This window comes from Erythrolamprus reginae, chromosome 2 (genome assembly GCF_031021105.1).
Source record: "Erythrolamprus reginae isolate rEryReg1 chromosome 2, rEryReg1.hap1, whole genome shotgun sequence".
In the NCBI taxonomy this organism is placed as follows: domain Eukaryota; kingdom Metazoa; phylum Chordata; class Lepidosauria; order Squamata; family Dipsadidae; genus Erythrolamprus; species Erythrolamprus reginae.
Window position 1 is genome coordinate 47,333,180 of NC_091951.1, and position 14,127 is coordinate 47,347,306.

At 41.7% G+C, this 14,127-nt stretch overlaps 1 protein-coding gene and 1 pseudogene across 1 annotated transcript in view; both read right to left on the reverse strand.

The window, feature by feature from the left end:
- LOC139160338 (zinc finger protein 665-like) overlaps nt 1–7,093 on the reverse strand; it is a 30,428-nt gene extending 23,335 nt beyond the window's left edge. The window contains exons 1-2 of the mRNA XM_070738105.1: nt 6,959–7,093; nt 3,585–4,184 (exon numbers count right to left, since the gene is read on the reverse strand). Of these exons, the coding sequence (XP_070594206.1) occupies nt 3,585–4,001 (417 nt within the window). The 5' untranslated portion in view covers nt 4,002–4,184; nt 6,959–7,093. The remainder of the gene's footprint in view (nt 1–3,584; nt 4,185–6,958) is intronic.
- A 5,320-nt stretch (nt 7,094–12,413) lies between these two features.
- The window catches only part of LOC139160334 (zinc finger protein 208-like), a 147,101-nt pseudogene continuing 145,387 nt past the window's right edge, over nt 12,414–14,127 (reverse strand).

Genomic DNA, 14,127 nt, shown 5'->3' on the forward strand with positions numbered 1-14,127 from the left:
AAAACATTCAGATAAACAATTGGCTCTCATCTTCCTAGACGCCCAAAAAGCCTTTGACAATCTAAATTGGGGATTTATGATAGAATTAATAAAGCATATGAAATTTGGCCCCAAATTTATTAAAATGATCGAGACAATTTACTATAAACAATACACAAGAATCGCAATTAATGGGGATTTAACCGACAGACTTCAGATTGAAAAAGGGGTTCGTCAAGACTGCCCACTATCCCCGCTATTATATATTCTTGTTACAGAAACCATGTTAAGACAGATTAGAGCCAACTCTAAAATAAGAGGACTGAAAACCAAAGGGCAAGAGTTCAAATTACAGGCTTATGCTGATGACTTAGTCTTAATATTAGAAAACCCACTGGAATCGGGGAAATACATTATGAAAGAGGTGGAGGATTTCGGCAAGGTGGCAGGTTTAAAAATAAACACTCAAAAAACTAAAATTATAACCAAAAATATGACAAAGGAGCAAGAAAATAATTTGGAAGAAATTTTGGAAATTAAAATAGTTAAAATAGTCAAATACTTGGGGATTTTACTCACAAAAAAAATGTAGCACCATTAAAGAAAATAACTATGAAAGATTATTAAAGACAACGGAGAAACAATTAAAAGATTGGGACAAGCTGCAAATTTCACTACTAGGCAGAATAGCGACAATCAAAATGTCAATACTGCCGAAATTCTTGTACCTCTTCCAAACAATCCCAACAAAACTAAATAATCACTTCTTCAATAGATTGAATAAAATTACTTCTAAATTCATATGGAACAACAAAAGGCCCAGGATAAGATTAAAATGGTTACAAGATAGAACCAAACAAGGATGTTTGGGATTACCAGACTTTAAGATATATCATTTAGCATCTAATTTACTATGGATCAAAGATTGGATAGAGCTTAAAGCAGAGAGATTACTGGCACTAGAAGGCCATGACATGCTCTCTGGTTGGCACAATATGTTATGGAACCAGCACCAAAAGATTCCGACTTATTTAAAAAATCACATGATCAGAGATGTCTTAATAACAACATGGCTCAAATTTAAAAAAGACCACTATATAAAAATACCTAGATGGTATTCCAGTCTGGAAGCCCTTACCCACCCGAACATTACAGAATTAAAAAACATGATAACCTACAACCACTTACTAAATACAGAAGGAAATATAAAAACAAAGGAAGAGTTAGCAGAAGAGAACATAATTTTGGATTGGTGGCCATACAGGCTAATATTCTCAAAATGCCAAAAAGACACTAAAAACAAAGGAATACTGGCACAGGACACACCCCTTGATAAACTAATATTAGGAAGGGGAAAAAATTTTATTACAAGAATATACAGCTACTTAATAAACTATGAAATGGAAACTGAAATATCAAAAGACCCAATGACCAGCTGGGCAAAGAACTTTGGCTACAATATTCATATAGACCAATGGGAGACAATCTGGAATAAGAACTACAAAATCACTAAATCAGTATCTTACAAAGAAAACATCATAAAAATGTTCTATAGGTGGCACATGTCGCCATCAAGACTAGCACAGATTTTTCCCAAAACCAGACCAAACTGTTGGAGATGTTCAAATCCCTCTGGAACCTTCTTCCATATCTGGTGGAGCTGTCCAAAAATAAAAAAATTATGGAGCAAAATAAGGTCCTGGATATTCGAAATTACGGACATTAATCTCTCATTCAAACCAGAGACCTTTTTATTAGGAATAATAGACACAAAAATAAAGAAAACAGATTAGTATATAATCCAACACATTATAACAGCAAGCAGAATATCAATAGCTCAAAACTGGAAAAGGGAAGAGGTACCATCAGACAGAGAAATGATTAAAAAAATATTCGATTGCGCCGAGTATGACTCCTTATCACAAAAACTGAAAGACAACAAGGAAACAAAAAATATAACCACATGGGACAAGTTCTATAACTGGATCAATGAAAGGGAGAGAGCTAAAGAAGGGAAGGGAAACAAAAGACAATAAAACAAATTATAAAAAGATCAGGAACGGGGGAGAGAAGGAGAAGAACAAAATATGACGAGTTATTTGCTTGCTCGCTGACACCCTTTTTTTTTCTTTTTTTTTTTCTTTTTAGGATAGAAATAAATTAAAACTATAACAATCATAATACTAAACACATTATTTAGAAAAGGAAGCTTTAGAACAACGATTAAGCAAACTTTAAGAAATATGATTCCGCTGACTGAATAGCCGGGAAAATAAAAAATAAATATAGCTGCAGACTGGCAGCGGGGTGGGGGGGGAAGGGGTTGTCTTATGTTCAATGTTATTGTTAAATGTGGTTCGTTCGACCCTATTGGAAACAATGATCAGATGCATAGGATATGAACACCTTGTCTCGTCAACACTGTTTCGTATTGTTTCTTTGTATATATTTGTATATAATCAATAAACATTATTTTTAAAAAAAATAAAATTAGTACGATTGTATATTGCTTGTACCATAACAAATCTACAGAATGAATCCAACAAAGCCCTTAAAAAGTACTCAATTCCTTTTTCTTTTTCTTCTACCCTTCTTCCTTCTGTCTCTCTCTCTCTCTCGCTCTCTGTGTCTCTTGAGAGAGAGGGGGAGGGAGGGGGGAACTTTATCAAAGTTCTATAGAAAGGAGACTTTGAAAAAAAGCAGAGAGAGAACTTACCTCAAAATCTAATCAGGGAATTAGTGCAGTAATTGTACAAGCTGGCAACTTTGCTGGACCCGGGGAAGGGAAGGCAGCTGCAAGATGCCGACAGGAGCTCCAAGAGGGAAGTAAAAGGGGGCTCCGAGTGACGCGGCTGTGGGAAGGGTAGGGCAAAGTTGCCAGCCAACTGCTCCGACGGCGTGCGAGAGAGGAGCAGACGATGCGAAGCTGGTGAGGTCAGGGGGGGGGGACTCATGAAGCAGGAATTCCCCCCCCTCGACTTCCCATTGTCTTTTCCCCTCTCGCACGCCGTCGGAGCAGTTGGCTGGCAACTTTGCTGGACCCGGGGAAGGCAGCTGCCCTACCCTTCCCACAGCCGTGTCACTCGGAGCCCCCTTTTACTTCCCTCTTGGAGCTCCTGTCGGCATCTTGCAGCTGCCTTCCCTTCTCCGGGTCCAGCAAAGTTGCCAGCCAACTGCTCCGATGGCGTGCGAGAGAGGAACAGACGATGGGAAGTCGGGGGGGGGGGATTCCTGCTTCATGAGTCCCCCCCCTGACCTCACCAGCTTCGCATCGTCTGTTCCTCTCTCGCACGCCGTCGGAGCAGTTGGCTGGCAACTTTGCTAGAGCCGGGGAGAGGAGGCAACTGCCCCACTCTTGCCACAGCCGCTTTGGTTGGAGCACCCTTTGCCGCCGCACTTTGCCCTTTCCCACACTCGCCCAAGCCAGCAATGTCTGCCGGGCTCCCGCGGTGCGCCCTCTTGTGGTGACCCGGCGCCCTCTTGTGGTGACCCGAGTATAAGCCGAGGTCGGGTTTTTCAGCCCATTTTTGGGGCTGAAAAACTCGGCTTATACTCGAGTATATACGGTAAACTCTTTCTACACTCCAGTGATGGAATTATCTCACCTGCAACTCTACCTGCTCCTCCGTATCCTCCTCTGCCTGGCTCAGGAGGAAGCCTTCCACCAGGGCCACCGCCTGTGAACTGGTCTCTGCTCCACACTCCTGCACCCAGCTCTTCATCTGCAGGGGCAGAAGCGCCAGGAACTGCTCCAGAACTACCAGATCCAGCATCTGTGCTTTTGTGTGTTTTTCTGGACTTAACCATTGACTACAAAAGGAATGGAGTTGGCTGCAAAGTCCTCGGGGACCCTCATCCTCTTGATATTGGAGGCTCCTGAAGTTCCAGGCATGAACTTGTGAAATGATGGTTTCTTCCTCTGAGAACTTCTGCCCAGATCTTCCCCAGATCTCCCCACGGCTCTCCGACTTAGAACCAGAAGGGCTTTTTCCAGTTCTCTCATACGCCAAATGGCTTGCCATTCTTTCTCTGTCCTATTACACAATTGCAGATAGGTTGAAGGAATCTTGAGGCTCTCCAAATGCTTTCTCCATTCATTGGAGCATTCATTTAGCCTGAGAACAAACCATTCAGCCCTCTTTGTTGAACACAACTTTATCTCTATGAAACGCTGTAGAGATCACTTCCAGTTTACATATCTGACACTGAAAACCAAATAATGAATTAGAAAGTGGTGCATTTAACCATTCAACAATATTCCTACTCCTGGAAGGAAGTATATTTCTCAGCTAGTGGAGGATTACAATGGCACTGAGCAGTTAGTTTCTATGTGTAGTTGTGTGTGTGTTGCAGACTATGGGATTGACCCTCATCAAAATTTGGGAACTGGGTATGTCTAGTTTAATGAAAGGAAGGACTAAGGGGATACAGGATACCAGTGTTCCAATATTTCAGGGGTTGCTACAAAAAAGAGGGAGTCAAGCTATTCCCCAAAGCACCTGAGGGTGGGACAAGAAGTGATGGGTATAAACTAATCAAGTAGAGCAGTGATTTTCAACCTTTTTTGAATCATGGCAGATTTTTTACATTTACAAAACCCTGGGGCACATTGGGGGGGGGGGGAAGGGGGGGGCTGAAAAAAGTTTGGACAAAAAAAAATTCTCTCTCTTCCTCCCTTTCGCTTTATTTCTCTCTTCCTCTTTCCCTTCTTTTTTCTCTCTCTCCATCCCTCTTTCTTTCTCTCTTCCTTCCTTCCTTCCTCTTTTTTGCTCTCTTTCTCCCTCCCTCTATGTCTTTCTCTCTCCCACCATCTCTCTCTCTCTTTCTTTCTCTCTCTTTCTCTCTCTCTTGCTTTCTTTTTCTCTCTTGTTCTCTTTCTCTCTCTTGCTCTCTCTCTCTCTTTCTTTTTCTTTCTTTTGTTTTCTTTTTCTCTCTTGCCTTCTTTCTCTCTCTCTCTCTCTTTCTCTCTCTCTTTCTCTCTCTCTTTCTCTCGCTCTCTCTTGTTTTCTTTCTTGCTTTCTTTCTCCCTCTCTCTCTCTTTTTCTTTCTCTCTCTCTTGTTTTCTTTCTCTCTGAACTTCGCGGCACACCTGACCATGTCTCATGGCACACTAGTGTGCCGCGGCACACTGGTTGAAAAACACTGAAGTATGTGGTGGTCCTGCCCCAAAATCCAAAAAATTTGGGAAACAATTTACAAATGGTTAAAGGAAATCACGAAGGAGGAAATAGAGTACTCACCGGAGGGGATGCTCCTCGGAATTTGGAAAAAATCTTACTCGAAACAAACCCTTTTTTTAGTGACTCACATAAATACAGCTACAAGAATTGCAATTGCGCAAACTTGGAAGAACAAACAGACCCTCAATGTAAATTTAATAATAGAAAAAATATATACATGTGCAGAAATGGATAAATTGACAAACCTACTTAAGGGAAACAGAATCAACGAAACTAAAAGCATGGGGAACAATTGGCACGAGTGGATTCAAAGGAAAAGATTTGTATAACCTTATACAAAATAGCAGTACAAACCTTAAAAAAAAAAATGAAAATACTATTTGAATGTTTTTACCCTGCTTTGCATTGCATAGTATTAAGTTAATATTATCCATATAACAACTGTAACAGGTAAAAAAGTTGGATAAGACCTGTAAACTGTATAAACAAATTGTGATATATGTATCTATAAAACAATAAAAAGATTTGCAAAAAAAAAAAAAAAGAAAAAGAAAAACACTGAAGTAGAGAAGCAACTTAGAACTAAGGAGACCTTTTCAGACAGTTAGAACAATTAATCAGTGGAACAGGTTGCCTCCACAGAATACTCTGTTTCTAAGAAGAGATTGGACAACTATTTGTCTGAAGTGGTATAGGCTTTTCTGCCTAAGCAGGGCTTGGACTCTAAGGTCCCTTATAACTGTGTTATTCTATAGCTTTATACCTGCAAGCAGGGTTTACCCGACATGCCAATCCGCGAACACATTAACAAACCATGAACATTTAAATAAAATGAAATCCAATGAAGTGAATCTTGCTTAGGACATTCCATTTCCCTTTTTTCTGGGCTTGTTTTTTAAGAATCAAATTATAATATTATAGGCTGGCTGTCAGCGTTCTAAGTAGCATCTGAGAAATAAACCAAGGTCTCAGTCCAATTCTCTCAATCAGAGCTTGATTTATTAACAGAACCATGTTAGCTACGCCATTGTCATTCTGATTCTGAATCCTTCCCAGAATCCCACTTAGGTTAAAGTTCATCTTACATCCCCCACACCCACAAGTTCATCACAAGAGCCAGTCTGTGTGCAGGGGCTTATCAACTTCCTCTTCTCTTCAGTTGAGGCAGAACAAACGGTGACCTTGGCTTGGAGAAAGGAATCTTTGGTTGTGTCTAGTAACTTTCCCCTCTGACTACTCACTACCCCTCCCATCCCCCCTTCTGTTGTGTCAGGCTGAACTCTCTAACTCCACATGAAGACTTCGGCCTGACACTGGCAGGTTCACAAAAGGTTGCATTAAGCCCAAACTGCAGGTGGTGAGTTCATGTGAAACACAAGGGAGATTGAGATTATTTCCTGGTTCCTCTACACACCAAAGACAAATTCAACTGCAGGGCACCCAGGCCCTATTTTATTATCATCTACCACATAGTAAGAATGCGGGGACAATCTTCTGCATGTTCTTCCTTGTAAAACTTTCCTTCTTGTCATTTGCCATGCAAGTTCATCCTCTGCCCCTACCAAGGTTTTCCCAGGAAATGGGGCGTAATTGCCTCCCCTGGAATACCCTCCTCCTTCCTGGATTTCTGGCTAGAGACAGCACAACAGGAGGCAAAACTGTTTGTCTGCAAGTCTGCTTCCCCCACCACACTCCACCTGTTACGAGCATAGAAAGGGGGCCAGGGGCACATGGGATCTGGGCTCTCCCACTATCGGGACCCAGAAGACTGAACCTGAATGAGGGTTTATATCTCTTACCTCTTCAGCGTGAGAACCTCCTGCCTCTCTCTTAAAGGGAAAACATCCACCAGTCACCCAGGACCACAGCTGGGTCTCTTCTCTTCAAGACTTTCCTCCAGTTTTACCTCCTGCAAAACTCAAAGGGTGAAAGAGAGAAGTTGCAGTGTCCTAGAGAGGAAAAACAAACATGTCACTTCCTTCTCACCCTCCTCTGGAATCCACCTGTGGCCCTCCAGTGGTTTAATGGTGAAAAACATGGATTTTATTTTATTTATTTAGTCAAGCATGTACTGTATTACATAAGACTAAAACAGGAGTTATCTAATACACATTCTATTTGTTCCAGGTCATCTCTGTTCCTAACCTCCAGCTAAGGCCTGCAAGATGCCTAACTCTTTGTTACTTTTACCAGCTTTCTAACCATCCAGGATAGATACAAGCTTTACACGAACATATTCCCTGTGAGTAAACATTCTTTATTCTTGCCAGACAGATTCCGAAATTACAGGCTTCCCGGATTTCTTTCACGTGTATGCCATAACCTTGTTTTGTTTTAGCACACAGTGCATGAATGGAAAACTTTTGATGGGTATTCAAGACTCTCTTATTATACCACAACAATATTAAAGATATCCAATAGACTTGGTCTTGTCTGATTCCTGATATGGATTCCCTGAAAGGGTTAGTGCTCAGTAACTGTGGATAGACTTGGAAGAAGCATATTATTTGGCTCCCTGACAATCAGTTTCTGGCAGAAGAATTAAGACACAACTTAATTTTTAGAGAGGAAAACAATAATTCTGCCTCTGCCTACCAGCATCAGGATTAGCGGCATCCTCACTTCAACCCGGAATTTGATAATCAGCAGCAGAGACCTTTTTATATGTTCTAACAAGAAAAATGAAGTGAATAAGAAATTGCATGTAGTCATATATGATTGTGTAATCTTCTATGTTTTGTATTATTACTAAACTTATTAGTAGCAGATATTCCTTGATTTTTAAGAATCCACTTTTGTTCCATAAGATAAATCTCAGGACTTCTGCTATGGAAGTGTTCAGTTTACTTGTATAAGTTGACTAAGCAAATTTCCCAAGAAAAGTTTATTCAGATAATACTAGGAAGAGATTTCTTTATAGCACATATTCTTCAAATCTTTAATCAGACGGTATTATCATGCATCTGTAGACATTTATTCTGCAGAAATTGGGATGGAATTTAACTCGAGTGGGTGTGGTGTGGTATGATTTTCATGGGGTAAGAAGATGGGTTTGGCTCCACTCCCAAAATGCCCGTCTTCCTACCTATAGCCGTAGGCATTGAAAGTCAAGCTTTCTCACAACAGGTCCCAATAGAGAGGCAGCACATGAATCTTCCAGGACCTGCCATTTCGTAAACATGCAACACGGCTTCCCACCAAGCCCTTGCACCTTTGCTCCCTTGGTTGAAGCCTGATTCCCGAAGGAGCCCAGAGAACTGCTTTGAAACACTTTTAAATGAAAGCGTTTTCAGGTGGCAGATCCCCCTCCCCGATTGCAAAAGGGGTGCCTGAAATGTGAGGATCATGGAGGAAAGCTAACTAACACCCTAGAAGATAGGCTGAAGATACAGATGGATCTTGACAGGCTTGAGCACTGTGTTCTATCTAAGAAAATGAAATGCAATGTAGAGAAAAGTAAAGTCCTACACTTAGGTCAAAGTCCCCCAAAAGTATACATATAAACCGGGTGAAGCCAGGCTTACTGGAAGTGACTGTGAGAGGGAATTTGGAGAACCAAGTGGACAACCAGCTAAACATGAGCCAGCAGTGTGCAGCGACAGCCAATAAAGCTAATGCAATCCTGAGCTGCATCAACAGAGGGATACAATCAAGATCAAGGGAGGTACTAATACCCCTCTATAGAGCCTTGGTTAGACCACACCTGGAGTACTGCATCCAGTTTGGGTCACCACGCTATAGAGAAGATGTTGAGACTCTAGGAAAAGGGCAGAGGAGAGCAACCAGAATGATTAGGAGATTAGAGACTAAGACATATCAAGAATGGTTACAGGAACTGGCCACGGCTAGTCTAGATGGGTCTAGTAGGGTCTCCTGCTTGAGCAGAGGAATGGGGTGTTTGGACTAGATGACCGGCAAGGTCTCTTCCAACACTATCAATCTGTTTGTCAGGCCAAAGCTATAATTTGAGTAGAGACTTTGGCCTGCCACAATTAGAGTAATACAGTGGGAATTCGGAGGGGAGGTTGTATGAGACGGAAATATACTAGGCATAACAAATTCCCTGTAGAAGATTCAAGGTCTTCCTTTTTTAGCACCAACCGAAGGATGGAGGAGGTCTGTGGATTTGCAGGCAACCAGACTGGTCCCCGTGATGAACTTGTGGCTGTGAGGATGAGGGATGAACCCAGTGAAGGGCTACCAAAATTTTTACCACCACTGTGGGTGTGGCTTATTGTGTGGGTGTGGCTTGCCAGCCATGTGGCCAGTTGGGAGTGGCTTGACAATCATGTGATCTGACCCAGGATTTTCCAAGAACCTCAAAAAACAATCCTCATGTCAATGGATTCAAAACAAGCAGGTCATCAAATTTACCCACATCCTAGAAGTGAGCAGCTATAGAACAGTGAAATTTCAGAAACATCTCACTTAGAATTTTGAAAGCACATTTTGAGCATTGTCGTAAACTACTCAAGACTCACTTATACCGCCAGGCATGGGGGAGTTGAGATATTCCTTCCCCTTGGGCCATTACAAGTTATGCATGGTATGTTTGTGTGTATGTTTGGTTTTATAATAAGGTTTTTTAGTTGTTTTTTTTATTATTGGATTTTTACATGTTGTTTTATCATTGTTGTTAGCCACCCCGAGTCTACGGAGAGGGGCGGCATACAAATCCAATACATTATTATTATTATTATTATTATTATTATTATTATTGTCATAAAGGTGCCTTCATGATTAAAATGGAGACTCACAAAATAATCAGTTACTCAAAGGCTTTATCTCCTTATACTTTTCCTAGACAATTTTGTTTGTAGTAGAATCGCTGGCTTTGGAGTTTTTAAACTCTTTTGGGAAGAACACAGAGGGAACCAAAGAGGACGCCCTGCATTTTCTTTCAACATCTTTTGGTGCAAATTGGGTGCTCTAGGGTGGAGTTCCATTTTTGCTACCCCACTGCGTTCCCCCCCGTCCGGGTAGTAACCTAATCCTGATTATATGAACCTTAACCTGGGTGGGGAAGTGTAGGAAAAGTTAGTACTGGTTTAACTACAGTACATAACCAAGATGACTCTGACAATAAACTGGAACTTGGAAGAAGGCCAAGGTCTAGACCAGTATTCCCTCTAATTTTTTGGGGGGGAGGGGGCGGAAAAGTATAGTGTCTGAGCAGCAGTCCCTTCGGGACTGGGCGGCACAGAAATAATAAATAAACAAACAAACAAACAAACTGTTGTGATTCAGCCTGAGGCTCCTCAGGGAACGGCTGGAACTCTGCCGGCTCCATGCTCAGAGGGGGAGGACGAGGAACAGGAGGAGGAGGAGGACCAGGCAGACGAGGAGGAGGAGGAGGGAGAACAGCCTGAGACCCCGGGGGGGGGAGCTCTCCCCAGCGAGTAGCCTGGAATCCATAGATGAGAACGCACAAGCAATCATCAATATGAGGCAGAGAAGGGCAGCACAACGAAGGGGACAATTATCCAGGTATTTCCATCCTTAATAGGCAACAGCTGGGTTTGGGTGTGGTTCTCCTGAGAAAGGTTGAAAAGGCAGGCCCGCCCTTTCTGTATTGTGAAGAGTTATCTTTTGGGAGTCCTGGGACCTTGCTGCAATTCCTTGGCGTCTCTGATTCTGGCTTGTGGCCTCGAAGGCTGAAAACTTGGGGGAGGCGTGGGTTGTCTTATCTACAGTGGTGTGTGTGCCAGCAAGAAGCCTGTTGTATTGTCTGGCCGTTGTGACTCTTCTGTGAAGCTACATAGCATTACAGTTTGTAAGAACAGTTTTTGTTCTCTGTGTTTGTTTTCAAAGATATAAAATGACTTTGCTTTTTACCAGCGTGCCTGGCTACTCTTTTTAGTTGGTGTTGGCGTCTGGGGGACCCCAGACAGAACACAAACAAACAAACAAATAAATAAAAAACCCACCCTGTTTTGCCTCAGAGAATTTCAAAATAAAATACTGTACTGTGTGTCTATAACAGTGAGTTCATAATAGGGCAACTTTATCAATATCAAAACGCCACTTAAATACAGTTGAGCTAGTTTCAAACTAGATTTTGATTTTGTTTCTCTCTTCCTTACTCCCATTCTTTTTCTTTCTCTTTTCCTTCCTCTCTTTTTTCTATCTGTTTCTCTCTCTTCCTCTCTCTCTCCTTCCCTCTCGGCTTCTGGGCAAGTTTGGAAAACTCTGAGTTGATGATGATTTTTAAGTGAGCGATTGCTCACTGCTCAGCTTAGAGGGAACTATGGTCTAGACTCTGTTTTATGTATCAGATGTTATTTGGAAGGCTTACACTGCTTATTAAAAAATGTCAGAAGGACATTTTAAACACTTTGTGTGTAATGAAGTGGGAAGAAACAACTGAGTGGCAGGAAACTCTTGAAAAGAAAATCCCAGGATTTAACAAATTAAATCTAGAATTAACATAGATTCTTGACCAAATGTATCTCTGTACGGGGAATTACATCATTCCTGCTCCTGTCACTCTCTCTCCACAGTCCGTGCACTTACATGACTTCATCCTTTTATGGATGTTCCTATGGGAAGTAAGACTACTAGTTTGTCTGAAATCCTTTCTGCATGCCAAGGATTTGTATGGGTTTCTCTCTGTGTAGATCCTTTTATTACCAGCCAGTTGATTCCTGTAAGTAAAAGTCTTGCCATACTCTCTGCTGTCATATGGCTACTCCCTGTTCTGCCTGACACTGGCTGAGCAGCAGATAAAGACAAAAACACACAGAGAGACTGGAGGTTTCACAAAATATATTGCTTTACAAATTGGCTGAAGAATGTCTTTTTATTATTAATTAATTATGTATGCCGCCCCTCTCCTAAGACTCGGAGCAGCTTTATGACCAAAAGTTCAGGATTATCTGCCAAGCCAATAACGAATGTCCCAAACAGCAAAAGGTTTGTAAAGAATGCCTCCAAACTGAGCTGCAGCAAAGGAATTCACTCTATTATTCAATAGCTACAGTCTTTCAAAACACAAGTGTCCAAAAACTGGGCTGTTTTCCATGGATGCAACATGTTGGTTTAGAGAGGGAAACCCAGATCCGTTTTATTATCTTTTAAACCACAAATGAAAACTCCTGCAAAAGGTTCTCCCACAAAGACTCCCCTTTTACGCTTGCTGCAGGATTCCCCAATTACTCCCAGCTGTGATTAAGATCTTCTGCATCTGCGCAGCTGCTCATGTTGTCCCATAATCCTGTGCACTCAGACATGGAGAATGGGGCCATTAACCACCCCCTCCTCATCTGACCCAGATAAGGCTCTAACTGGGGGTTCCACAGACACTGCAGGGGCCTCCACCTATACCTCTCCAGCACCTTCAGCTTCCATCTCTCCTTCCCCTCACCATCTGAACCCTCCGAGAGCCACACAGGTCTCCGATGCTCCGACGGACACGGCTCATCGGGGTCAAAATCTGTTATCAGAGGAGCTGGCCATGAGCCAACCACAACACTCTCCTGTGTGGATCCTTCTATGAGAAGTAAGATAACTGTTGGAACTAAAACCCTTTCCATACTCCATGTATCTGGCTTCTCCCCTGTGTGGGATCTTTGATGGGAATTACGACTAGTCTGTTGGCTAAAGCCCTTTCAACACTCCCTATATTTATATGGCTTCTCCCCTGTGTGGATCCTTTGATATGAAATAACATGTGTATTTTGCTTGAAGCTCCTTCCACACTCCATCCATTTTTATGGCTTCTCCCCTATGTGGATCTTGTGATGGCGGGTAAGATGACCATTATTACTAAAGTCCTTTCCACACTCCATGCATTTATACAGTTTCTCCCCTGTGTGGATCCTTTGATGGTGTGTAAGATCATTGCTTTTTCTGAAGTCATTTCCACACTCCATGCATTTATATGGCTTTTCCCCTGTGTGGATCCTTTGATGGGATGTAAGATCACTGCTTCTTCTGAAGTCCTTTCCACACTCCATGCATTTATATGGCTTTTCCCCTGTGTGGATCCTTTGATGGGGTTTAAGATTACTGAGGTGACTGAAGCCCTTTCCACACTCCATGCATTTATATGGCTTCTCCCCTGTGTGGATCCTTTGATGTGAAATAAGATGAATATTTTGCCTGAAGCTCCTTCCACACTCAGTGCATTTGTATGGCTTCTCCCCTGTGTGGATCTTGTGATGGCGGGTAAGATGCCAATTCTTATTAAAGTCCTTTCCACACTCCATGCATTTATATGGCTTCTCCCCTGTGTGGATCCTTTGATGACATGTAAGATCATTGCTTGTTCTGAAGCCCTTCCCACACTCCATGCATTTATATGGCTTCTCCCCTGTGTGGATCCCTTTCTCAGATATCACTCTTTCTCTAGAATGAGTGAATGTCCCACTGTAATTTTTTCCACTGTCTTTGCATATATAGTCTTCTGGTTTGGGTTCAGTTGGATAATATTCATTTACCTCTAATATGTCTTTGAATAGTCCTGCGCCTTTCCTAATATATTTTTTCTCTATTTTTCCTGGTTGGTCAAGAAAGCTTTGCAACTGAGCATCAACTGAAGATGAGGTTTCCTTATTCCAATTATTTGTTGGGTTTTTCTTCTGCCTTTGTTGTTCCATTTGATTTTCAGGCTTCTCTGTTCCGTTCCCAAGTCTGTACTTTTGGAATGATTCATTCGACTCTTTATACCCTTGTCCACTATAACCTTTAAAGGAAAAGAGGAATAAAAATATTAGCAAGGTTAAGTAAAAAGGAGAAACATCCAATAAATCATTTGTAGAAAACCTAAGATTTATTGGAGGTGGGCCAATTCCGGAAGAGCCCTCTGAGAATTAACTTTGAAATAAAAATGCCCTAATTCCAAGACTCAGGATAGAAATGAAATGGAAGCAAAGTCTATTAAGGCAAAATAATTAATTGAATTGCAATCCTTCACATTTGGAACACCTGGGCCAAATAATATGAAATCTCGGTAACAGAGTTTAGCATT